Source organism: Anolis sagrei, chromosome 1 (assembly GCF_037176765.1).
Source record: "Anolis sagrei isolate rAnoSag1 chromosome 1, rAnoSag1.mat, whole genome shotgun sequence".
Classification (NCBI taxonomy): Eukaryota; Metazoa; Chordata; class Lepidosauria; order Squamata; family Dactyloidae; genus Anolis; species Anolis sagrei.
Window position 1 is genome coordinate 25,638,230 of NC_090021.1, and position 27,856 is coordinate 25,666,085.

General features: G+C 41.4%; 2 protein-coding genes across 6 annotated transcripts in view; both read left to right on the top strand.

The window, feature by feature from the left end:
* The window catches only part of SRF (serum response factor), a 97,212-nt gene extending 91,113 nt beyond the window's left edge, over positions 1 to 6,099 (top strand). For all 4 annotated transcript variants that reach the window (XM_060754426.2, XM_060754428.2, XM_060754427.2 and 1 more), the window contains one exon: positions 609 to 6,099. In XM_060754426.2, the coding sequence (XP_060610409.2) occupies positions 609 to 704 (96 nt within the window). In that variant the 3' untranslated portion in view covers positions 705 to 6,099. The remainder of the gene's footprint in view (positions 1 to 608) is intronic.
* Positions 6,100 to 9,924: 3,825 nt separating this feature from the next.
* Positions 9,925 to 27,856, top strand: part of LOC132761508 (cullin-9-like) — a 65,434-nt gene continuing 47,502 nt past the window's right edge. Inside the window, exons 1-4 of one of the 2 annotated variants that reach the window (XM_060754424.2) lie at positions 9,925 to 10,059; positions 22,310 to 22,921; positions 26,354 to 26,508; positions 27,074 to 27,607. In XM_060754424.2, coding sequence (XP_060610407.2) covers positions 22,324 to 22,921; positions 26,354 to 26,508; positions 27,074 to 27,607 — 1,287 coding nt within the window. In that variant the 5' untranslated portion in view covers positions 9,925 to 10,059; positions 22,310 to 22,323. The remainder of the gene's footprint in view (positions 10,060 to 22,309; positions 22,922 to 26,353; positions 26,509 to 27,073; positions 27,608 to 27,856) is intronic. The other variant, XM_060754425.2, reaches the window with a different exon arrangement.

The following is a 27,856-nucleotide window of genomic DNA, read 5'->3' on the forward strand; positions in this document are numbered from 1 at the left end:
CTCTCATTTTCACATTCACATAAAATCCATCTTTAATGGAAATATTTGTACGTTCCTTCTCTTGCTTCATAGTCATTTCACGTGGTTGGAACAGGCAGCCACTTTGTCATGTGACATTTGAGGGAATCAGTGTATTCCTAGCTAAATGCTTCAAACCTGTGGCATAGATCGCTTCCTCCTCTTATTTCCACATAAACAGTGGATATAGTCTTGATTCATGTTGTGATGCCCATGCTTTCTGCCTTTTCTCTAAATCAGGCATGGTCAAACTTCGGCCTTCCAGGAGTTTTGGACTTCAACTCCCAGAAATTCCAGTGAGCTCACCAAACACCTGGAGGGCCAAAGTTTGCCCATGCCTGCCCTAAATGGTCATGATCTTGTGGCTGTGTGAGGACAGGAGCTTGGAGCAATATAACCACTGGCTGGGAAACTTCTGGGGGTTATAGTCCAAAGAAGTAACATTTCCAAACTTAGGTTGTAGTCATAGAGCTTTAATTAAGATAGTATCTAAAGTGCTGCAAGATGCCTTCACATGCTGATATTCCAGACTAGCCCTACTATGTTTTTGAATTCTGACTGACTTGTGTTATCCTTTTGTATCTTCCCAGATGGCTGTTATTGGGCAGCAGTCCAGCGGCAGCAGCAACTTGACAGAGCTGCAGGTGGTCAACTTGGACACGTCACACAGTTCCAAGGGTGACTGAGCAACTCTGGGAGGACCTGGTTGGGGGGAGGGAAGGAAGAGTGTACCTGGCACCCAAACCCACAGCCGCTGCTGCGACCGTCGCCTCCAGCTTTTGTGCTCTGCACAGCCCCAGGATCTGTGTCACTCCTCAAGCTGCACCAGGATCTTTGTGGTCCCTATTTTTGTATGGACTCCGTCACTTATTTATTGTTGCCTTTTTCACGTTTTTTTTCTTCTCTCACACATTACACTGACTCATAAACACACACACACACACACGTACACTAAAAGTGGCTGCGTGGCCAGCAGCAGGAGCTGAGCCTGGGCATTGGGACTGGCGAGAGGGAGGGCGGGGGGAGCTTTGTTGCATATGAATGCTGCATTTACTGTGCTTTTTGTGTTTTGTTGGGAGGTTGGTGGTGGTCATTTTTTTCTTCTACACTCCAGCCAAAGAAAAGGTCTCTCACGGGTGGGAGGGTTAGCTCCGCCGTGTATATAACACTTTCTGTTTTCATTGCGGGAGGTCTTTCTCTCGCTTCCCGTCCCTGACATAATGTCCATAGGATATCCAGCCACTTCCCCAGTCTAGTGCCTCCAAGGCCGGACGCCTGAGGCTGTTGGGAAGAGTTGGATTGCAGAAAGGCTTAAAGCCGTCATAAAAAAGGGAGTTCCTTTTTCAATCATAGACTTCCTTCCTTTTTTTTCTTTTTACCTCTGCTGGGGCAGAGAGCCACCTCTCTTTCCCCTTGCTCCTAGGTTCAGGTCCTCCAGCTGGCTGCAGCATTGTGCCTTCAAGCAATCAGTGATGCATTGTGGGTTGGCCATCGCAATGGCCTCTTGCCTTTATCCTCAGCTTGTGAAAAGGGGTTGTTCCCATTGGCGCCCCCGTTAGTTGGGGAGAGGGCAGAAAGCAGAGGGTCTTGAACTTCCTCCTGAGGGGTTCCTCTCCCAGAATGTATGAACAGATTTGAGTGGCTGCATGACAGGAGAGGCAACAGCTTCTTGCCTGGCTACACACCACCATTTCACTGCCAAAAAGGGTGTTTGTTAGCCACATTTCCTTTTATTTTTTAAGAATACACATCCAGTGAACGCCTGGCAGCTGCTATTGCTCCATGGCCTTGTGTGGTACTTGGGGGGTCATCCTCTCAGAGGTTTTGCCACTGCTTTTCTCTTGAGAAAATAGAAGAGTTGAAACATTAGGGAATAAAATGGAAAATACATTTGGAAAATGAGCAAGCGGTGCTTTAAAAACTTGAATCATTGGTCCATCCCAAGGAAGTTGTATTCACAAATGGGGTGCAGTACAGTAAGACTTCCTTATCAGCAGGGCACCTGAAGCCACAGAGATTACTGAACAGCATTGTTTACTTCTGGTGCCAGTGTACCATGAATTACACCAGAAGGCCTAGAAATTTCTCAAGAAGTATTCTCTCTAGTAATGCAATTTAATGGTATCTTCTAAACCAGGCAAGGGCAAACGTGGGCCCTCCAGGTGTTTTGGACTTCGACTCCCATAATTCCTAACAGCCGGTAGGCTGTTAGGAATTGTGGGAGTCGAAGTCCAAAACACCTGGAGGGCCCAAGTTTGCCCTTACCTGCTCTAGAGGAAACATACATGGAGGATCTAGAACATTCATTGAGGGGCTCTCTTTCTTCAGGCATGGTTAAGTGACTATGTGGTTATAGTTTCCACAGCTGGAGGGGTCTTACTGTAATCTATACCAGTTTATGATTTTTTTGTCAAACACTTTCATGGCTGGAAACACTGAGGTGTTGTGTGGTTTCTGGGCTGTTTGGCCATGTTCTCCTGACGTTTCGCCTGCATCTGTGACTGGCATCTTCGGAGGATATGATATTTTTGTTTCTTCCCTAGATAGCCGAAAATGAGATAGGGTGTTGCCTTGTCTTCATGCTCAGCCTCCATTTGATAGGATAGTAGTTCTCAACCTGTGGGTCCCGAGTTTTTTTGGTCTTCGACCTCCAGAAATCCTAACAGCTGGTAAACTAGGCCAAAACACCTTGGGACCCACAGGTTGAGAACCACTGTGCTAGGAGATGCTTCCTCAGAGTCTGTTGCCCCTAAATTGGATCCAGATGGATATGTCAGGGCTGGTGCTTGGATAAGTTAAATTTTTGGACCACAACTCCCAGAATCTCTAAGATGCCATGACAACAGGATATGCTGACTGGGTATTCTAGGTCAGGTACTCCAAAAAACAAAACATAATGCTGGAATAGGACAACCCCAGAGCAGTTGGGAGCATGACTGGAGTCGTAGCCGTCTAATGTCATGTCTGTGTGCTTTAGAGAAACTCCATGCTGCATTGACTCACAGGAGATGCTTTGGGAGCCAACAATTGCAAAAACAAGAAAGGGAAAAGCTTCAGGTGTGCAACTGGAGGCAACCTGTGCTATCAGTGAGAGGCAGTGCTTGGAAAAGTTACTTTTTGGGATTGCAACTCTGAGAATCTCCCCAGACATCATGGTTTTGGGAGCTGCAGTCCGAAAGAGGTAATGTTTCCAATTTCTGGATGGAAAGGGAGTGCTTGGTGGTTGAGCTGTGCATCACAGTATTTGCTTGCACACAATCATGCACTTCTTCCTAACCAAGCTGGAGGGAAACCAGTTCTTCATGTCCCCGCCATGGGAAAGGAGGACTAACCTGCTGTGAACAGCTCAGTGGTCTTTATGTGTGCTCCCCTAACCCCACAACAAGGGCCAGCTTTGAAGCAAGAGGGCTGCAGACATTTAGAGAAAGGAAGCAGCTGCTGTAACCTTTCTCTTCTCTTTTTTAAATTAAAAAACAAAAGAAGCCTTGAAAAAAATACTTTATTTTTCTAAGTGTTAAACTCAGTATTTATGTAATTCTTAAAGGAATTAAAGTCTGGCTCCTGTACAGTTTTCATGGGGTTTGTACTTGGGGGCGGGAGGAGGGTGGGAGAGGAAAGGGCCGTGGGGTGGAGAGGGGGGAAGGAGAAGAAAGGGGCCTTTTAAATTTTTATTGTAACCTTTTGAAATGATTTGCATGAACATTAGCGTTTAAACTGGTCCTCTCCCTCAAGCCCCTGTGTTGGACAGGTTGAGCAGATGGAGAAAGGAGCTCACTCAGGCAGGATTTACAGCTGTTGAAAAGGTCATATTCTTGGACTATAACTCCTACAATCCCCTGGCTAGTATGGCCATGCTGGCTGAGGATTGTGGGTGTTATATGCCAAAAATTACCTTTTCAAGTTCTGGTTTACAGCTAATAGTAAAGTGTGCAGTGATAGAGAACTTTCTCCAATAGGGATCAGGCCTCAGCCAGTGCATATTTCAAGGCTAGATACTTCATCACACTAGAGAATGAATCCACTTTAAATCCAATTCTTCTTCCTACAGACTTCTGGGATTTGTAGTTTAGGGAGGAGCCTTTGACAGCCTCGCTAAACTAGAAACCCCAGAATTCTGCAGGAAGCAGAAACCGGATTTAAAGTGGATTCATTCTCTAGTGTGATGAAGTATTAGGAAGCATTTAGATACTTTGTAGAGATATTTTGGTCTACAGCTTCCATACCCCCTTATCACTGGTTATACTATTGAAGCTGAATTCCAAAACATGTAATTGGCCAGATGTTCCCTGCAACAAGTGTATTTAATGGTATGTTTTCAGCACCCAGCAACTGGAGGAGCAGGATTCTTCTGTTTATATGTTGGAAGATGGGTCAAGAGAGATACCAATGCATCATATTGTCCTAATCTCCCCTTTCTTTTCCCATCTTCAGACATGACAATCCACTCAAAAATTACTTGTGGCCCAAGCAAACTAACTTTTGAAGTCCATGAATGTGTGCTTTCTTCCAGTTTATACCTTAACCCTAATCATGGACAGCAAATTCTTCCATTAAGCTTTGAGCTGAATACTTCTTCCATTTTTTTAAAGAAGACAGAGTGGCATGGAGAGCATAAATCATTTTTAAAAATCTGATTCTTCCAGAATATGTGAAATGCCAAGAATCCCTCTTTTTGAAAATTCCCTTTTTCTAGTTACTTGAAAAACTTATAATATTTTTTGACCCGGTCTTTGTAATCAGTAAGTACATATCATTCTTATCTGTACGTGACTAACTACTTTGTGGGCTAGAAATCTGAACTGAGTTGTGTGGTGGTAATTTTTTTTACTATGCTTGGTCATGCAGGTGGGAACAAAGGTAATGGTGTTCTCCCTATGGCACGTGTATAAGAAATTCCTGGCTCCCAGGGAGTTATACATGACAATATACTTACTTACTTAGGCGATCCCTCGTTGGACGAGTAAGATGGTCTTCCATCATGGGTTTCCTTGTGGGTCCGCATGTGGCTGTGGAGCCCTATTCTTGCTCTGCATCTTCTTCCGCAGTGAGGGCATTGGTTTCCAGGGGGAAGGCGGTCCCGGTCGGGGTTGGCAATATAATGACAATATAATGATTCGCTGGTAAATAGCTGTTTTCATAATAAATTTTATTACTGCTGTCCATTCATCGGCCATGTTATCATCTATTACCAGAATAAGCTCCACATTCTCCATACAGCTTACTGTGTCTCTCCCAGTTTGTCCTAAAGTAGTGGTTCTCAACCTTTGGGTCCCCAGATGTTTTGGCCTTCAACTCCCAGAAATCCTAACAGCTGGTAAACTGGCTAGGATTTCTGGGAGTTGTAGGCCAAAACACCTGGGGGCCCACAGGTTGAGAACTACTGTCCTAAAGGGTTAGAAGACCCTCTAGAGCAGAAATGGAAGGGGAAGTGGAGAGGTATTTCAGGAAATTGTGTAGTATGGAAGCATGAGTCGAAGTCCACATGTGGATTCTTGGATGTTGCTCTCTAAAATTATTTTTTTCCCTGAGAGGGAACTGCTGAAGTATTATGGTGTCAATGGTGAAAGAGGCACATTAGCAGAGAATGCAGTTTTAAATCAGGCTTCTAACTCAGAAGTTGCCTACTAAATAAGGAAAGGATGCCAAACTCAAGAAATGCATGCTCTTCTCTAAATTTGCCCCCTGTGTTTCCTTTCCTGCCCTTGTTTCTAATGCTGTGGTTTCTCCACTGACTCACTCGTTATTTTTCCTTTACAAACTTCTCCCCTCCAAGAAAGGATACGCAGGTTAAACGCTAATGTTGCATGCAATTTAAAGTGTTGACTTGTAAGAACACTTATCAGGGATGAAATGGCATTTATTGTGTGGTGATCTTTTTAGTTCACTTTACAGATTGTTTTGGGGTTTTGTGTGTGCGTGTGCGTGCGTGTGTTCGCGTGAGTGGCTGTGTGTGTGTGTGGTTTGTTAATTTCCAGGGTTGTGTTTCTGGAAGGATGTGACAGTAATCGCAGTACTATGTACAGAGCTTTCTTTTGTATTAAAAAAAAATACTCTTTCAATAAATGTATCATTTTGTGCACAGATTTTGTGTCTTTAATCTTACCTATGTATTTCCAGGAGAGTTAACTTGAATTTCCTGTAAGGATGTGTGACGGTCACAAAAGCCAAAAACACAAGGATGCAAAAGATCTACAGAGAAGAACAGTGAAATCTACAGATAATCAGTCATGGAGGCCCGATGGTTTGAAGTTACAGGGAAATAGATTTTGATTGAACATTAGATGGAATGTCTTGGCAGTCAGAGCTAATTGGGCAGTGGAATCGATTATATCTCAACCTGTGGGTCCCCAGATGTTTTGGCCTTATTTATTTATTTACAACATTTATATGCCGACCTTCTCACCCCGAAGGGGACTCAGAGCGGCTTACAAGTAAAATGTAAATACAATACAATATATTATTAGCATAGCACAATATTAATATTATATATTATTATATTGTACTATAACATTATTCTGTAATATTATTAGTAATACTACTTTTAATATAAAATATATAATTATAATATCGTATTATTATTAGTAGTGTTATATTGTATTACATTATAGTATTATCAACATAATATTATCAACATAAACATAAGTTTATTTCAAGTTCCAGAAATCCTAAGAGCTGGTAAGGTAAAGGTTTTCCCTGACATTGTCTAATCGTGCCCGACTTAGGGTTGATACTCATTTCCATTTCTATGGTTAAGAGCCGGTATTGTCCATAGACACCTGCAAGGTCATGTGGCCAGCATGACTGCATGGAGTGCCATTACCGTCCTGCAAAAGCGGTACCTATTGATCTACTCACATTTGCATGTTTTCGAACTGCGAGGGTGGCAGAAGCTAGGGTGAACAACGGAAGCTCACCCCGCTCCCCAGATTCAAACAGTCAACCTTTTGGTCAGCAAGTTCAGCAGCTCAGCGGTTTGACCTTCTGCACCACCAGGGACCCCAACAGCTAGTAAACTGGCAGGGATTTCTGGGAGTTGTAAGCCAAAACACCTGGGGGAGGGCACGGATTGAGAACCACTGGATTATATTGAGAAGTAATGGGGTCTCCTTTTCTTGTCTTCAGAAAGACAAGTTGAACATGAGCCAACAGTGTGATGGAGCAGCTAAAACGTGAATTTGAGCTGCATCAAAAGGAGTATAGCGTCTCTAGATCGAGGGAAGTCATGTTGCCTCTCTATTCTCCTCTCTTGTAGTTTGAAGCCATTGTTCCATTGCGTCCTAGTCTCCAGGGAAGCAGAAAACAAGCTTGCTCCCTCCTCCCTGTGGCTTATTATTATTATTATTATTATTATTATTATTATAACTTTATTTGTACCCCGCTAGCATCTCCCGAAGGATTCAATGCGGCTCACAATAGGCCGAAGCCCAACACAATACAACAATACAATATCTAGCAAATAAAAACAGTTAAGCAGAAAAACAATAACAATAGCAATACGACAAGACATTATTAAAAACTGAGTCGGCCGGAGTAGGGGTACAAGGTTAAAAGTGCTGATGTATCGGAGGGGTGTGGAATGATGACATAAGTGCGGTGTGCAGTGTGCGGTGATTTGGTACTAAAGTGCTTCTGGGATTTGGTAGTGGGAGATTCCTAATCTGAAAAGGCACATTGGAACAGCCAGGTTTTCAAATTCTTTCTGAAGACTGCCAGTGTAGGGGCTTGTCTGAGATCTTTCGGGAGGGCGTTCCAGAGGCGGGGGGCCACCACAGAGAAGGCCCTGTCTCGCGTCCCCACCAAGCGCGCTTGTGACGCGGACGGGATCACGAGCAGGGCCTCTCCAGATGACCGGAGTGAGCGTGTGGGTTCGTAGACAGCGATGCGGTCACGCAGGTAGGGTGGTCCCAAACTGTTCAGGGCTTTGTAGGTAAGCACCTGCACCTTAAATTGGCCTCGGAAAATAAACGGCAGCCAGTGGAGCTCCTTAAACAGGAGGGTTGACCTCTCTCTGTAATGGGCCCCAGTTAACATCCTGGCTACTGCCCGTTGGACCAATTGGAATTTCCGAGCCGTTTTCAAGGGCAGCCCCACGTAGAGCGCATTGCAGTAATCCAGTCTAGAGGTGACTAAGGCATGAACCACCCCGGCCAGATCAGCCTTAGCGAGGTACGGACGTAGCTGGCGCACAAGTCTCAGTTGTGCAAAGGCCCTCCCGGTCACCGCCGAAGCCTGAGCCTCAAGCGTGAGCGATGAATCCAGGAGGACTCCCAAGCTACAGACCTGTGACTTCAGGGGGAGTGTAACCCTGTCCAGCACAGGTTGCCACCCTATACCCCGATCCGGTTTACAATCGACCAGGAGGACCTCTGTCTTGTCGGGATTAATCTTCAGCTTGTTCGTCCTCATCCAGATAGACACAGCGGCCAGGCACTCGTCCAACACCCAAGAGGCCTCCTTGGAATTGGGTGGAAAAGAGTAGTAGAGTTGTGTGTCATCTGCATAGAGATGGCACCCAACTCCAAAACTCCGGATGACCTCTCCCAGCGGTTTCATGTAGATGTTAAAGAGCATGGGAGAAAGAATAGAGCCTTGCGGGACCCCACAGGTCAAAGGCCAGGGATCCGAGCAGGCATCTCCCAGCTTCACCATCTGAGTTCGTCCCTCCAGGAAGGACCGGAGCCACGACAGAACCATGCCCCCGAGACCCATCCCAGAGAGGCGACCCAGAAGGATACCATGATCGATATATATTTACACATGGCTATCATATCTCCTCTCAGCCTTCTCTTCTTCAGGCTAAATATGCCCAGTTCCCTAAGCCGCTCCTCATAGGGCTTGTTCTCCAGACCTTTTATCATTTTAGTCGCCCTCCTCTGGCCACATTCCAGCTTGTCAATATCTCTCTTCAATTGTGGTGCCCAGAATTGGACACAATATTCCAGATGTGGTCTAACCAAGGCAGAATAGTGGGGTAGCATTACTTCCCTAGATTTATTTATTTATTTATTTGATACACTTATTAACCGCCATTCTCAGCCCTTACGGGCGACTCATGGCGGTGTACAGTACACATAAAAAGACAGTTACAAAGGCCAGTATCAACAACATATAACTATACGACAAATACAAACTACATAAAAATCCGCTTTGTCTCTTAGTAGAATCATAGCCAGTCTCATCTTCCTTATACCATTCCAGTTCTCATTACCGTAATGTTGTTGCTTAGCACTTAATTAAATGCCCTCTCGAACAGCCAGGTCTTAAGGCTTTTTCGAAAGGACATGAGGGAGGGCGCCTGTCTGATGTGTGCCGGGAGAGTGTTCCACAGCCGGGGGGCCACCACCGAGAAGGCTCTCTCCCTCGTCCCCGCCAGCCGTGCCTGTGATGCAGGCGGGATCGAGAGAAGGGCCTCCCCAGACGATCTCAAGGTCCTCGTGGGCTCGTAGGCCAAGATGCGGTCAGAAAGGTATTTTGGGCCGGAACCGTTTAGGGCTTTGTAGGCCAAGACCAGCACCTTGAATTGGGTCCGGTAGCAAATCGGCAGATCTAGACACTATGCTCCTATTGATGCAGGCCAAAATCCCATTGGCTTTTTTTTGCCGCCACATCACATTGTTGGCTCATGTTTAACTTGTTCCCCACGAGGACTCCCAAGATCTTTTTCACACGTCCTGCTCTCGAGCCAGGCATTGGTAGTTTATACACAAGCCTGATCCAAAATCCCAACTCCCACCGCATCCCACATTCAGCAGTGGGTTATGTCAAAAGGATGCAGCGATTCTAGCTTTGGGGGACAGCCTGCCGCAAAGCGCATGCGCGCGCTGGGTCATGCTCGCACTGGCCTTGGGAAGGGTGCGGGCGGCGGGCGGTTTGTCCCTCATAAGGACCCGTAGGCAAGCTGTACAGACGGGCTCCCGCGCGCTAGGCGAGGCGTGTACGCATGCGCCTGCGTCACCCGGAACTTGCGGAGCTGCTGAAGTGGCCGGGAGAAAGGCGGCGGCGGAGGAGGAGGAGGTGGAGGAGGAGTGCCTGTTTGGGCTGGTGAGTAACGGACTCCTGAGGGGAACTAGGCCGCTTCCTCCTGAGCAGGCCTTGCTTTGTAATGGCCGCTTGTCGAGTGAGTGAGCGGCCTTCAATGACCGGCTCACAGGACAGTGGTGAGGCCGGCGGACTGGGCCTCTCGCCTCTCTCTCTCTGAGGGAGGAGTCATGGCGGCGCCTCCGCTGTCGAATTAACGCAGAGGCCATGGCTCAGGGCTCTGTTGCCTCCTCTTTCGCTTTCTGGGCCAGAGAGTGCTTCTTTTTCCCTTCCTAAATACACACCCCAGGGTCCCATAGCATTGAGCCATTGTGCCAAACTTGAGTTAATTCTACAATGCAGATGCAACCCTTAACGCGTGTGGAGGCAACGCATTCTGGTCTCCACGTGTGTGGAAGCAACGTTTTCTAGTCCCTTCCCCTCTTGTTCTCTTTTGGTGCTTTTTAGGTGTAAACATGAATACATTAACGACCCACCCAATCCCAAAGCAAACCGACATCGAACAGCTAATTATACATTTCAGAAACAGTTAAAATTATATCTAACCATAAAAACATGAACCTCACTTAACAGATTTATTTATTTATTTACTCTGCTTGTATACCGCAGTTTCTCAGCCCGTAGGCGACTCAACGCGGTTCACAACAAGAGCAAAAGTCAATCCAACAACATACAACATTAAAACCATTAACAGTATAAAATACAAACTAATGACATCTCAATAACAACGCATTAACGTCTCGTAACTAAAATCGTGATCCAATTCGTCATCCATAATTCCGTTTCCTATATTCATCGTGTTCATTGCACTATTTATCCGAACGCCTGTTCAAACAGCCAGGTTTTTAGTTTTCTTCGAAACACCATTAGCGAAGGGGCTGATCTAATGTCCATGGGAAGGGCGTTCCACAGCCGAGGGGCCACCACAGAGAAGGGCCTCCCCAGAAGATCTTAGAGTCCTGATGGGTTCATAGGCAGAGATACGTTCGGATAGGTAGCTTGGGCCAGAACCGTTTAGGGCTTTATAGGCCAACGCCAGCACTTTGAATTGAGCCCGGTAGCAGATTGGCAGCAGATCTCCCAAAGGTTAGCTAAAATTTTAAAAATTAACTACATTGCAATTATGGCTTATATTATTTTATTATTATTATTATTATTATTATTATTATTATAACTTTATTTATACCCCGCAAAATCTCCCGAAGGACTCGATGCGGCTTACAAAGGCCAAGGCCGCCAACAACAACAACATACAATACACAGTATAACTCATAAGCAAATGATAAAACATCAAGCAAACAATAAAACAGTAAAACAATGACACCGTGACGCAATTAAAAACCTAGAGGCCGGGCCAAATGTAATGGACAAAATTTAAAAGTGCTGAGCCTTACAGGTAATATGTAGAGGTATTTGGAGGTAGGTGCAATGTGCAGATAATCCTGAATCTCTAACAAAGTGCATTTGGGACTTAATGCCAGGGGTTTCCTAATCTGGAAAGGCACACTGGAACAGCCAGGTCTTCAGGCTCTTCCTAAAGACTGCCAACGTTGGGGCTTCTCTGATGTCCTTAGGGAGAGAGTTCCAGAGTCGGGGGGCTACCACAGAGAAGGCCCTGTCCCTCGTCCCCACCAAACGCGCCTGTGTCGCAGGTGGGATCGTGAGCAGGGCCTCTCCAGATGATCGGAGGGAGGGTGCAGGTTCATAAACGGAGATGCAGTATAGTGGTATAGAACAATAGAGTAGTCTATATAAATAAAAATGTAATGTTTGTTTGTGGGATTAACATAACTCAAAAACCACTGGACGAATTGATACCAAATTTGGACACAATACACCTATCAGGCCAATGAGTGACCGTCACTCATAAAAACACTGAAAAACACAACAGAAGAGACTAAAAAACCCCATTACAATGCATGCGCAAAACCATATATATATTATATGCACAATACACAGACTGGGCCACAGCAACACATGGCAGGGGATGGCTAGTATATAATACTAATATTGTGCTATGGTAATAATATAATATATTGTGTATACATACAATATTGATAATATTATAATATAATGCTAAAAATAATACAATATAATGATATATGATACTAATACTGTAATAAAGTAAATGTATGTTCGTTTGTGGGATTAACATAACTCAAAAAACACTGGACAAATTGACACCAAATTTGGACACAATACACCTATCAGGTTAGTCAGTGACCATCACTCATAAAACACTGAAAAACACAACAGAAGAGACCTAAAAAGAAAAAAAACAAAAAAACATTACAATGCATGCGCAAAACCATAATGCGCAATACACGGACTGGGCCGCATCAACGCATGGCAGGGGATGGCTAGTATATAATACTAATATTGTGCTATGGTAATAATATATTGTGTATACATATAATATCAATAATATTATAACGCTAAAATAATACAATATAAAAATATATAATACCGATATTGTAATAAAGTAATGCAAATATATTAAATATAATTAGTACTGATAATATATCACAACACTGGAGAGCCCAATTTGGCCCAGAAGCAGCCTTGCTCCTGTTAGGTAAATAAATATTGTAAAACATTATTTTATTCAATATTCAATATTCAGTTAATGTCTGCAGGCTGTTAACAATTGCTGGAGTTGAAATCCAAAACACCTGGCGGGCCAAAGTTTGCCCATGCATGGTGTAGAAGTTGCTCTGCTCATATTAGGTGAATAAATACTGTATTTATTTATTTATTTATTTATTTATTATATCCTGCTTTATCTCTCAATAGGGAGACTCAAAGCGGCTCACAATGAAAAACATTACATGTCGAAGGCTTTCATGGCCAGAATCACTGGGTTGTTGTAGGTTTTTCGGGCTATATGGCCATGGTCTCTAGACCATGGCCATATAGCCCGAAAAACCTACAACAACCCAAAAACATTACAACTTGAAATATATTGTATTGGTTTGTTGTATCTTTTCGGGCTATATGACCATGTTCCAGAAGCATTCTCTCCTGATGTTTTGCCTGCATCTGTGGCAGTCATCCTCAGAGGTGAGGACTTCACAACCTCAGAACATAGCCATATACCCCGAAAAACCTTAAAATATATTCTTTTATTTTTGTATATCAGTCTATTTTAACTTGTAATGTTTTTGATTGTGAGCTGCTTTGAGTCTTTGTATGGAGAGATAAAGCGGGAAATAAATAAATACAGTAATTATTTACCTAACACGAGTAGGGCAGCTTCTGTGCCAGGCATGGGTCTACTTTGACCCGCCAGGTGTTTTGGACTTCAACTCCCGCAATTGCTAACAGCACTATAACTCCTACAATCCCCTGGCTATATTGAATATTTTGTTTGCTTGTGTACATTAAATGTTTTACAGTATTTATTTACCCGACAAGCAGGGCTGCTTCTACATCAGGCATGGGCTAATTTGGAAGCTTAGGACTTAAACTCCCATAATTCCTAACAGCCGGCAGACATGAGGGGTGAACAATATAAGAAAGTTGATTTAAGTTTAGTCTTGGTTGAGCTGATCTTTAAAATGAAAATCAGCAACAAATGCTACTCATACATTTGTAGTTACAGCAAATACACTGACAAACTACATAGTTCATTGTTATACAGCAGGCATGGGCACATTTGGGCCTTCCAGGTGTTTTGGACTCCAACCCTCACAATTCCTAACAGCTGTTAGGCTGTTAGGAATTGTGGGAGTTGAAGTCCAAAGCACCTGGAAGGCCCAAGTTTGCCCTTACCTGTTTTACATGGTACAATTAATACAGTTCGACACCACTTTAACTGTGTTGATTCAATGCTGCGTTGACTCAATGCTATGGAATGAGAGTTGTAGTTTTACTATGACCTCAGTCTTCTTTGCCAGTGTGCAGGCACTCTGGCAAACTAAATTACAGACTAAACTACAAATCCCAGCATTTCACAGCAGCGAACCATGACAAAGTGGAGTGAAACAGCATTAATCATAATAGTAGTTTTATTTCTTACCCACCTCTCCTCATGGCAGGTTGCAGAAGAATCAAACACATAAACATTGCAAAAACATCACAAATACACATATTAAAACATACTTCTATAAAAGCTACACACAAAAACATATCTCTATAAAATGCATATTAAAGTACACAAAACAGATATTAAGCAAAAGACATGCATTTAAAATTCATGCTTAAAGACTGTCCGGGTAAGCAATAATTCTATACTGTAGATGTGCCCCAGGACTGTATTTCACCATCCTCTTTTCTTTATCATACATTTTGTTCACTTGTGTAGAGGAGGCAATAATATATGGGATGTTTGCAGCATTTATTTAACACAAGCAGCACTGATTTCCCCCATTTTCTATATGTCGAGATGTGGTGAAAAGGGAGTATTGAACATGCCATGAAATCACAAGGCTTGGGAATTTCCCTGGAGGAAGGTTTAAAACAAAAAGGATGTGTTGACGATAACAGGGTGGCAAAATGGTTTTTTTTTAAATGATGATACACTGATATAGATTCTCAGAAATGCCAGTTACTTCTTAAAAGGAACGGTTCTTGCAAAAGTTGAATACATGCAGTCCTCCAGTTACAAACAAATGACTTCTAGTTAAGAATGGGGATGAGACAACAGGAAGTGTGTGAAATCAAACCCTAGGAAGGAAAATTCATTCCTGAAAGAGTTATCATGAGAAAATTTATTTATTTATTTATTTATTTCTGTCACTTTTACCCCGCCCTTCTCACCCCCGAGGGGGGACTCAGGGCGGCTTACAGGGGAAGGCACAATTCGATGCCTTTATCACATATACATACATATATAAACAAATTAAGGTGTCTCCACTGAAGCTTTCTCGCCAATCCTTGTTTCCATAACAAGCCACATTTTTCAAAATCCAATTATCACAGGGACAATTTTTGGGTTTGCTTTGTTTATTGCAAACTAGCTTGGTGACCAAGTTATTTGAAAAAGGCATCGTTTGTTTTGGGGTGTTAGGTAATATTACTTAGTTAACTAGTAACACTGTTTATTAGGTCAATTAGCAATTTGTAGCTTTATTTCTTAGAAAAAAACAGTCTTTCCTGTTGTTTATGAATGCTCCCATTAGAAAATGCATAACGATGTGGTTAAACTGCAATTCCAAAAATCATGGGCCAATCACATCAAACTCCACCAGTATTCAAAGTTGGCCAAGTTGGGTCTGTGTGGCAAGTTTGGTCTAGATCCAACATCGGTTGTGCTCAGTGCTTGTCCTGATAAGGGTGAACTACAACTCCCAAAATTAAGGTCCATTCCAACAAACCCCTGCAGTATGTTCAGTCGGTCATGGGGATTCTCTGTGCCAAGTTGGTCCTGGTCCATTGTCGGTGGGGGTCACAGCTTTTTGGATGGAGGTGAACTCTGACTCCCATCAAGGCCAATTTTCCCCAACATCTCCAGTATGCTCTGTTGGTCATGGGGAGTCTGTGTGCCATGTTTGGTCCAGATCCATCATTTGTGGGAGTTACAGTGGTCTCTAGAAGTGAGTGAAGGCACTGCAAATCCCATCATCCATGGCAAGTTTGGTGCGGATCCATCGTTGGTTGGGTTCACAGTGCTCTCTGGATATAGGTGAACTACAACTCCCATAAATCATGGTGAATTCTTCCCAAACCTCTTATTCAGTTGCTGATAAAGTCCTGTTTGCTGTGTTCCATAGGAAAGGGTTAAGGGAGAGGCAGTGGGTGGGGTCATGCAAATTCTACATCCATGGAAAGAGAAAGGGACGTCCATTGTTCATTCTTGAGGAAAAACAAAACATCTAGGATGAAATGGTCCCCGAATGAAAGCATTCCTTGGGTGGTGGGCAGTATGGTGTTTGGGGAGGACATTGGCAGAGATTGGGCTACATGTTCCTGGTGCCCGCTGTAACCTGAAATGTCCTTGGAGGGAGGGCTTTTGGTAGCTCTTCAGCACTGTGAGTTATAGCTGTTTGTGAAAGCGGGAGGCTGTCTGTGGAAGTGGACACCTTTGACATATACACATTTTCACTTTTATTATGTGTATAGATAGATTAGTATGTGTTAAATGTGTTAGGAAATGTCTGAAATTGACTAAACAGGAGATCTTACTTAATTCAACCTTTAAAATGACAATTTTGATTATTGGTTTAATTTACATAAGATTGTCCTGCAGCCAAATCAGTTGTTAGTGTAGCACTTGAAACAATAGCACACAGTTGTTGCATCAGTTTTCCTAGATAGTCAAGAGTCTGCTTTATCACATGAGTCACCGTGTTCTCTAGAATTTATCTTCAAAGATGCTACTGTTGGAGTGAAAGATTCTTTGACACTAGAAAAAGAGCTTCACAAGTTTCTGCATCATTTGAACTTTATCAAAGCTTGTCAGGTGACTATTTTTTTAAAAGGGTACGGTAATTGGCTTTTGTTGATCAAAGGCCAGTTGCTTAGTCAGCTATAGTCTGAAGACAAATTAAATTATATGGTTTTGAAAGGATGATTGTTTTATAATGGCGTTCGAACCAAAATGGCTTTCAAAACAAAAAGATAAAAAGTTTGATAGTAGAGACTGGGCATCCAGAACTCTGAAATCTTAAATTGTCTGTATTGGAGACTGAGTGACATATTCTGACGATTCAATGTACACTAATTTGTATCATGCACATAATTATTATTAAAACGTGTAAAATAACTGCCAGAGTATGTTTTTGAAAGATAAAGGTGTTTTTGAAACATAAAATAATTTTGTGTTTATATGTTTGTCTTTCTTCCAAGATACCTAATTATGTACATGGTATGCAAATTCCAAAATCCCCCCCCCAAAATCCAATACATTCTAGTTGCAAACATTTCAAATAAAGCATTGTCAAGCTGTATTCAGTTTCTAGTTTTAAATGCTGGCATCTCTTTTGCCTACTTTTTGTTTATTTTTCTTTTTTCTTGTTTCAACTAAGGAAATAGTAAGTTGAAAACTGTTACCCGTATTTTTTATTTTTAAACTTGCTTGGGTACCTGGTGTTCTCCTGGTTATTTGAAAAAGTCATATTTTTTATTTTACAAAATGGATAAGGTTGTGGGTGAACTACAACTCATATGCCAGGTTAACCCTGTGAAACTCCATCAGTGCTTGAAGTTTGTCATGTTGGGCAAGTTTGCCTAGATGCATCATTGGTGGGATTCAGTGAGATCTGTGGCTGCAGGATAAACTATAGCTCCTGCCATGGTGGGTCTCTCTCCTCAAAATCCTTCAGTGGGTTCAGTTGGTCATAGGGGTTCTGTGTGCCAAGTTTGGTCCAGATTTGTCATCGGTGATAGTCACAATATCTCTGGATGTAAGTGAACGACAACTTCCAGAAATGAAGGTCAGTTTTCCCCAAACCCCTCCAGTATTTTCAGTTGGTCATGGTGGCTCTGTGTGCCAAGTTAGGTCCAGGGCCATTGTTGGTGGGGTCCAGAGTGCTCTTTGATTTCAGGTGAACTATAAATCCAAGTACCTACAATGGCTATAAATAAAGGTGAATTTTCCCCAAACTTCTCCAGTATTTTCTTCGGTCATGGGGATTCTCTGTGCCAAGTTAATCCCGGTCCATTGTCAGTGGGAGTCACAGTGCTCTAACTCAATGCAGAGTCAACTACAACTCCCATCATGTGGAGTCAATCCCCAAACTCCTCCACTATGTTTAGTTGTGTAGAGTTTAAAAGAGTAGGAAAGGGTTAAGGGAGAGGCAGTGGGTGGGTTTATGCAAATTCCATGGCAATGGAGAAAGTAAGAAACATTGGGATGTCAGTGGTGGAGGAAACACGTAAAATCTAGGATGAAATAGTCCCCGAATGAAAACATTTCTTGGTTGGTGGGCATTAATGGTTTTTGGGGAGGACATTGGCAGGGGTTGGGCTACATGTTCATGGTGCTTGCAATTTTCCTGAAATGTCATTTGAGAGAGGCTTTTGGTGGCTCCTCAGCACTGTGGGTTAAAGCTGTTTGTGGAGTTGGAGAATGTTTGTGGAAGTGGGCACCATAGCCACACACATACGTATTTTCACTTTTAATATAGATATAGATAGATAGGTAACTTTCCTTGGTGGTTTCCCCTCTAGATTCAAAGTTAGTTTCTTTTTGATTACGCATGCATCAAAACATTCCATTCCAGTTGCTTAGTGTTACAGTGCGTTCACAGTAACTGCCGGTTTATCCTTTGCATTTGAAGCTATCTAATCAGGAACTTTAATGCCAAAGTTCACATAATACGGAGGGGAGCAGACTCATAAAAGTCTGAGCGATTTCTTTATGTGATTAAATAGCTTGATTGCCAAAGTGGTGCAAGAGTTTCATTGCTCACGCCAGTTGTAGATGTGGAGAAAAATATGGTAACATGGCTTTAAGACGACTTGTGTTGGTAAGTCAATTTGCAGTTTTGCAAAATGACTGTATAGCAGGCTGTTCACATTTGCTGCAGTTCAGTGCATAGGATCTCGTGTGAGTAGAAAAACTGAACAAAAATACTATTTTTTACCCAAGAGAACACATTTCAAGGAATTTCTGGGTTTTCCACTGTAAGTTGACCATAGACTGGTGAAGGAGGACATACAAATGCCTAGAGAAGTGTTCTCTCAGAATCTCTAGGTCTTCTAACTCAACTCTATGGTCACTTTTGTTGGCCATAAAGTTGTGCTGGATAGACATAGAGATTCTAGAGAGAACACATTAATCAAATTCATGATTAATCAGATCTGCAACAGTTAAACTCGCAGATGTGGAGGGCCAGCTATATTGGAATGCTTAAAGTTATTTGAAAATGTGAGTGTAAACAAATGTGCTTGGATGTTGAATATAAATAATCAAATCTAAAAATGAAATACTTTGAGATGGATTCAATACTTATATTAGTCTATTTCAAAATTATAAGCATTTGTTTTGTTTCTTAACCTGTGTAGTGAAAGTTATACATGGAGTTTGTGTTGTTGAGATCACGTTGCAGTCATTTCATGTCAGTCAGAAACCTGAGTATTTTATCTTTCAAAATGTAGTGTATTGTTTTAATAAGTAGTGCTAGCATAGCAGATGTAAGGTAATATTGGGCAGCCAGCATTCACAAAGTCATTTTAAGTGAGCATTTGGAAATGTATGTATCCAGAAGAAAAAATGACAGAATATGGTGGGAAGTGGATTTACAGAAAGTTTTAGATGAGATGGCAGGTGTGTTATTTAACTGATGGATACCGAAGAGCCAGACTGGAGAAATTGGTAAAGAGAATAGCAGTGTCTAGCCCAGGATGGCGGTAGTCATAGTGATAGTATCACTGTTCAGGCTGCTCTATAGTTCCCCCAAAATGTCAAGCAGTCAAGCATGACATGTCTGTTCTGATCAAATTGATATTACTAAACACTGGTAAGGCATCTTGCTTAGCTTTTGGGTGGGGAGGTAGAACAAGACATATTTATGTTTTTTAAACTTTACATTTCTGCAAATAGGTGAGTGTATGTCAGGATGTTGGCACCTGACAAGTACAGGCAGTTACAAACATCCGACTTACAAGCAACCCATATTTAAGAATGGGGGTGAGACAACAGAAAGTGACAGAAATCTACCTCTAAGAAGGAAAATCCACTCCTGAAAGAGTTATCATGGGAAAAAGGTGTCTCAGCTGAAGCTTCCTTAGACAGTATGAGGGAGAACAATATGAGAAAGTTGAGAGACGTTTACTCTTGGTGAGCTGAAACAAATCCCAGCAACAAATGCTATTCACACAATTGTGGCTATAGCAAATACACTGACAAACTACATAGTTCATTGTTATAGACCAAAGAAACATACACTGAGTAGATAGAAAGCTTATTTTCTCTATTTAAGAGATATAAGCTTTGCAAATAATGGGAATGTAATGAGATAGTGGAAGAGACAATTAGTTGTCATTGTAGCAGTGGCGATCTGAAGGAAGTCAGGAGTACCTGAGCCTTTATTTGTTTATTTGATTTATATCCCAAAATGGAAGTAGCAAAGGTGGTAGATAGCATAAAAAGACTATCGTATTACTCCCAGCTAAAGCATCAAAATTTAGAAATCTTAAATTGGAATATTTATTACAGAATGAGTTTTAATGAATTATAGCCTGTATTGCAATAATTACTATCTGTGTGAGTTCATTCTAGGTTAAATGTATTAATAAGGTTCTACCTGACTATTTACTTAAAATCCAACGTTTTACTATCTCAGTCATATTATCTCTTTTGCTTTGAGATTTAAGATATTTGGATTTCTTTCTTTTCCCAAACTCTGTGGTACAGCTAATGACAGCAAGCTAAATACATGTGGGAAAGAGAAAACAAATGTGATTTAAATACTTGCATAAATTGCTGGTGTTTTATCTCTTTTATGTTACGTTTTCTACATTCTGTAATACTGCTTAAATGTATGTGGGAAGTTTCTTTGGAATGACCAACTACATGTGTAAGAGCACAGTTTAACACTCTGAATTACAAACTACACAGTTTCTTTCTCTTTCTGATACTTGCTTGTCCAAAAGTCATCTGGAACATATCTGCTGATTTCCTTTTGCAGTCTGTTAACCCTGACTCTCTTCCGTTGTAAAATGACTGTCAGCATTCAGTATGCAGAGTTAAAAGTGTGCAGAGTATGGTAGATTGGGAGGAAAAGTTGCCTGGAAGGCACAATGGTTACACTGCTGCCTTACTCAGTAGGAACTACATTGCTTTAATCTCTCATTAATATCTAGCACTGAGAGCAGTCAAACAGCATAGAGATGGCTGTAGGGAAAAATAGTGCCATTGTCTTCCATGTGCTCATGATAAGACCTTCGGTTAAGATCAATGGACATGCTCTTCAGATAAACCAGCATTGCTTTTCTACTGACTTGATTGCTGTAAAATATGCAGGCTTTACTAGAGATACACATTTTCCCTTTGTAGTTTTGTGTAGGGATGGAATGGCTACTTAAACGTGTTAATAGTGTAGATCCTTTTTTCTCATACTTCGCCTTGAGCCTACCTTCTCATTCCTGATACCCTCTGTAATGTTTGCAGCAGATTTCTTCATTTTTAGAATAATTTGGTCTTAAGTATAGATAGTTCATCCAGGGTTTTCTATTGTGTGTCTTGGAAGGCTAGACATTGGGCATTGAACACGGAGGGAATTACTGAACAATAACTGCATCTTTAAAGTATCTAGGGAGGCTAACTTTTATCCATCCAAAACCTCTAGGGCTCTAAACACGATTTCCTCCATAAAGAGGATGGGTCCAAAATCACAAAGACATCTGATATAACTTTTGAAACGATTTTATGTGCAATGTAATGTACAGGCAGTCCCTAACTTACAGAAATGAGACTTACAAATAGGGCCCTTCCACACAGCCATATAACCCAGAATATAAAGGCAGATAATCCACAATAATCCAAATATAACTCTGTATAACTCTGTATATATTTATGGCTGGAGTTACACATAAAAATGTACTTGTTCCAGTGTACCAATATGAAGATCTAGTTCATTGGCTACTTAGGGTTCTTCCCAAACACTTCCGTTTTCTCTATTTTTTTTGTTCTAGAATGTTATTTATGAATTGATTTCAGCCAAACTTTGTATTTAGATGAAGGCTGGTACCATGAATACTTTGAAACTGTTCAACAATCTTTTTAAATTGCTGTTTTTGGTACATCTTGCAAAGAATTTGGTATGACCCAAACCAAATATTAAAGAGTATAGGTTGTTACATAGTGGGCTTCCTACTCAAGCTTCTCTCTGCTTCTGATAGTGTTAAATAGACTTGACTGACTTAAGGAGTAGATATTGTATGGAACTAAAGGTAAGAATCACCCAGAGATAAATGTGTGGCTAGCCTCTGCTGTTGTTGTCTTTCTTGATTTGAGGCAACCCCTAAGGTGAACCTGTTAATGGAGTTTTCTTGGCATGATTTGGTCTCGTGAAACCCTCTTATAGTGCCAAGGTTAATAAATATGGTTTTCTGTGGGCAAGCAAATGGCAACTACTGAATGGAATATGTTTTATATCAGAAACTAGAACTGATGTGGTTTGTCCAGTGCAATTTTCTGAATCGGCACTCAAAATAATCAAACCAAATCTAAAGTTGACCAAAACCTGATTTGGTCCCTGGTCAAAGTGTTCCCTGGTCAAAAAAATGTTGGGAACCACTGCTCTAGATAGTGCCACATATGGGATTGTGTGATATTTATGCTTTTATATGCATTTTTCTTTGCTTATAGATCTATTTCCCATCATGGTGGGGGAAAGACGGAATGGAAATCTGCTGGTCCACCTTGGACCGAAGCTGCAGGCCTATCCTGAGGAGCTCATCCGCCAGCGTCGCGGTCATGATGGACACACTGAATATCTGATCCGCTGGAACATCCTTAGCTTGGAAGAAAGTATAGGGAACAGCACCAGTGCTGCATCCGCTGAGAGCAAGACGGAGAATATTCTAATGTGGATGTCGGCGGAGGAGGTTTATGCTAACTGTCCCACACTACTGGGTAAGAGGAAACCTGAAGGGCAGCGGGTTAAAGAAGAGAAAGCACCCAGCAACACATTTCCATCCGATGTCACAGTGGATGAAGCTTCCTTGCGTGAAATGAAGGCTGATGTCAGGAACCTAGTACAGCGGGCTGCTCGGCAAATGGCCAGGACAACAGGCCCAGAATCTTCCATCTTGAACACTATCCATGTGCTCAGTGCCTATGCTAGTATTGGCTCATTGACAGGTGTCTTCAAGGAAACTGGTGCTCTGGACCTGTTGATGAAGATGCTATGCAATGAAGAAAAGCAGATTCGTCGCAGCGCTGGCAAGATGCTGAGGGCCTTGGCTTCCCATGATGCAGGTTAGATTGTCTGGCCTCTGAAGTAATTTGAAACAGGGTGGTGCCTGTAATTCATAGGCAGCTATCATGGGGTTCCCTTTGATGTTTGAATCTTCTCAGAATGCTATTTGTGAACTTTCATAATGGCAGATATTTCTGAGTTCCATTACTTGAGTACTGTAGAGGATGTGCATCCTATGCTATTATAAGGTTATAATGTTTGGTAATGTTCAAATTTTAAAAATAGCAATGGTGATGGAATTACAAGCAATAAGGCTGAACTTCCTTCAGAAACAATACATTTAGATTATGGTGTCACTGTTTGATATATTTCTTTTTATTTTAGTGGCCTTCTGTGTGCCTCAGAGGGGTTAAACCAGGGGTTCTCAAATTAAGGCCCGGGGGCCGGATACGGCCCTCCAAGGTCATTTACCCGGACCTCACTCAGGGTCACCCTAAGTCTGAAATGACTTGAAAGCAAACAACAACAACAATCTTATCTCATCAGCCAAAAGCAGGCCCACACTTCCCATTGAAATATTAATAAGTTTATATTTATTAAAATTGTTATTCATTTTAATTATTGGATTGTTTTTAAGTGTTTTTTGCACTACAAATAAGATATGTGCAGTGTGCATAGGAATTCATTCATGTTTTTTTCAAATTATAATCTGGCCTTCCAACAGTTTGAGGGACTGTGACCTGGCCCTCTGTTTTAAAAGTTTGAGGACCCCTGGGTTAAACTATGAGGGCGAGATAGTGAGCTTATTGATATCCTGGGAAAGCTAAGATCTTGAGAACTTCCACAAATGTTTTGTTTAAAACATGGAAATTTCATCTGAAAGAATACATCAGTTTTAGCTTCCTTGTTCACATCTGGAAAACCCCAGGCCAAGCAATACAGACTTATTTGTATTAGTTTTACAGGTTGAGCATCCCTTATTTAGAATTCCGAAATTAAAGAATACCGAGATAGTGATGCCTTCTCTTTCTAATGCAGTGGTTCTCAGCCTGTGGTCCCCAGATGTTTTAGCCTTCAACTCCCAGAAATCCTAACAGCTGGTAAACTGGCTGGTAAACTTTGTTTCACCTGCAAACTTACTAAAATATTGTAAAAAATACCTTCAGGGTATTTGAATAGGAAACATAAATGAATTGCATGTTCAGATTTGGATCCCATCTGTAAGGTGTCTCATTATGTACAAATATGCAAATACTGGCATTTCAGAATAAAAACAAATCCCAGTCATTTTAGATAAGAGATACTTAATCTGTAAAAGGTTTAGCTAAAATTTCTCTTGATTTTATGAGGAGGAGATTGCATTACAGCCAAGGCTAAACCGCAGCTATTACTTAAATTCTTTTTCTTTAGCCTTTCCTCAAAGGTATTTGGCAACTGTGCCCATCTGGAAAATTCTCATACTAAAGACTCTTTAACTTTTGGACAGCTTAGAGAAAGGAAAAGTCCAGATAGGTTGCCTTGGGATTATATAGCTATCTCAGTGATTAATGTTTAATTATTTATAGTGTACTTAACATTTGACTGAATTTGCTGTTTCAGCTGTTAAGGGTACACTCCATACTTCTCTGCTTAGATGAAGTAACAATTTGTACTTAAGTGTGTGGTGAAGAATGCTAGTTTGAATCCATGTTTAGGGTGCATCTTCACTGTAGAATTACTGCAATTTGACACCACTTTAATTGGCATGGATCAATGATACGGAATCCCAGGAGTTACAGTTTTGTAAGGTTTTTTGCCCTCTCTCCCAAAGAGTGCTAGTGCATCACTAAACTACAGTTTCCATAGCAATAAGCCATGGCAGTTGCAAGTGGTGTCAAATTGCATCATTTCTACAGTGTAGATACAGCCTAAATTACACTTGGAATAAATCAGCTGAAATGCATCAGTAGTGTGTAATGGTTTGAGTATGAGACTATGACTCTGGAGAGCAAGTTTTGAATTATTTCTCAGCCATGGAAATTCACTGGGTGACCCGGGCAAGTCATACTTTCTCATCCTCAGACAAGGCAAAGGCGAATCCCCTCTGAACAAAACTTGTCAGAAAGCCACATGATAGTCACTGTAAGTCAGAAACAATTTGGAAGTACACAACAGCAGAGGAAGTGAAATTAGTGAGGCAAGTTATGTCTAACTTAAGTTCCAGTTACTTCACTTGATTTTATTTGAATATCAACTAAGTATAAGTTAGCTTATGTTATTTATTATTATTTATTTATTATTTATTTAAAACATTTATATTCCGCCCTTCTCACCACGAAGGGGATTCAGAGCGGAGCACAGCATATACACAAACATTCAATGCCTGGATACAATACATAAACATTAAAAACATTTATCGAAATATTAAAATACACCATTTAAAATAACACCATTTAAAACTGTCCTAGCCATCCGCATCATTTTGTTGCTTTTTTGTTTCTTTGGACTAAAGTTGTTGAAGCTTGATCCCACCTCATATCAGTGGAAGTATGGCAAATAATTTTGTAAAGAGTAGAGTATGATACAATACACACATTGTTACCTTGTTGCCATCTTTTAGACCAGGGGTCCTCAAACTAAGGCCCGGGGGCCAGATACAGCCCTCCGAGATAATTTACCCGGCCCTCACTCATGGTCAACCTAAGTCTGAAACTACTTGAAAGTACACAACAACAACAACAACAACAACAACAATCTTATTTCATCAGCCAAAAGCAGGCCCACACTTCCTAATTTAAATACTAATACGTTTATATTTGTTAAAATTGTTCTTCATTTTAATTATTGTATTGTTTTTAAGTGTTTTTTGCACTACAAATAAGATATGTGCAGGGTGCATAGGAATTCATTCATGGTTTTTTTTTCAAATTATAATCTGGCCCTTCAACAGTTTGAGGGACTCTGACCTGGCCCTCTGTTTAAAAAGTTTGAGGACCCGTTTTAGACCAATAGTTCCCAACTTTAGTCCTCCATGTGTTTTGGACTTAAACTTCCATAATTCCTTACAGCTGGTAAACTGGCTGGGATTTTTGGGATTGAAGTCCAAAACAACCGGAAGACCAAAAGTTTGGAACTGTTTTAGACTGTCTGGATGATATTTCCCTCTTGTCCCATTCCCAGAAATGTTATGCTTTTATATGCATCTATATAAAATGCATATAAATTATGCTTTTTTTTCAACAACCTCCGCTTTTCTTATAATTTCCTATTGTGTTGACCAGACATATAGATGTATGCTTTTTTTAAACATTCAGGGGATAAGTAGTGAGGCAAGCCTATTTCTCTTTTTCCTTCTAGTTTGCAGTTCAGGTATGCTCAGCAAGGGATTCTGTAAGCAACTGCTGTTTCCCTTGTTGTGGGAAGGTAAACATGGTGGAGAATCAGTTCTGTGAAGAATTTCTCTAATTGGCAGATAATGAAGAACAGTACTAAATGTTATGTTTTGGTTTCAGGAAGTCGTGCCTATGTTCTGTTATCCCTGAGCCAGCAAGATGGCATTGAGCAGCATATGGATTTTGACAGTCGCTATACTCTCTTGGAGCTCTTTGCAGAGACCACATCATCTGAGGAGCACTGCATGTCATTTGAAGGCATCCACCTCCCTCAGGTACAAGCTGATCTAGTTGACTCTTGTATGGGCATGGCAGTCTGTCTTTTTAGAGAGTAAGTGTAGGACATGTCAATGATAGATAAGATGGGGCAAATAAAAAAAGAAGAACATGGTTGAATTTATCTTAGAGTCTTGTCTCTTGTTGTTAGGAATAGTAATAGGGTTGGAGAAAGCAAATTCATATGGAACAGGAAACTCAATAGAATTCACTATAGTTGGTCCTCCACATTTATGGATTTGACATTTGCAGATTTGATTGTTGTGAATTTGATTAAGATATTTTTTCTAGGAATCTCAAAAAGTCCCAGTGCAACTCAGCGGTCAACTTCCAGCAGATAGTCATGCTGGAGGACTAAGAGATTCCCAGAGAAGTATTCTCTGATGTAAAAAATAGCATGCTTTAGTGTGATTTTTCGCTTTTGTAGGGATTCTGTTTTCCTAATGTGGAACAAATGTGGAGGGCTGACTATGTAATGCAGGGTAATATAGGTTCAGGTTTAAACAAATAATCAAAGGACAACAAAATTTCCTAACTGGTGTACTGATCTGATTGGTTTTTCAGATTCCAGGAAAGCTGCTATTTTCTCTGGTGAAACGTTACCTATGTGTTACTTCTCTCATGGACAAACTTAACAGCACCACAGAACTTGGAGGAGAGCGACAAGATTGTGCAGCTCCTAGTGCAAACTTTGGAGAAAGGAGTCGGGTGCAACGAGAGTTTGATTTCAGCATGGCTATGGCAAATCTCATATCAGAGCTGGTGCGAGTCATGGGCTGGGACCGGGGCCAAGAACAAGAGCTCCTTTCACTGCAGGAGACACAGCCTCGAGTTATTCGGTCCATTTTCCAACCCAAGGGTTCCGGTTGTACTGCTGTTCAGGTGCCCCTGGCAACTCCAAAGCCTTCACCCAGGAAAAAGCAAAGGCAGACATTCTTGACTTTGTCAGATTGCACCAGTCGCAGCAGCTATGTAGAGTATGTGCAGGAGAACCTCAAGGCAGGGATGACTGTCCGAATGCTGGAAGACTATGAAGAGATCAATGCTGGAGATGAGGGTGAATTTTGCCAAAGCAATAGTGGGATGCCTCCGGTACAGGTATGATATTCACACAAAGAAGCAAAGATGAAACAGAATTGAAGATAGAAATAGGAAGTAGGAGGGAACTTTCACTTTGGCTCATTCTCTGATTCAGATGCTACCTCTATACATATAATACTTAAATGAGCTATTATAGCTGGTTTCTTTGTTTCTTCAGAAATACTTTCATTAGAGAATCAGTAACAGTAGTAAATTTGAAATACTTTTTTAAAGTGATACATGTTTTTTATTCATGGCACAATGGTT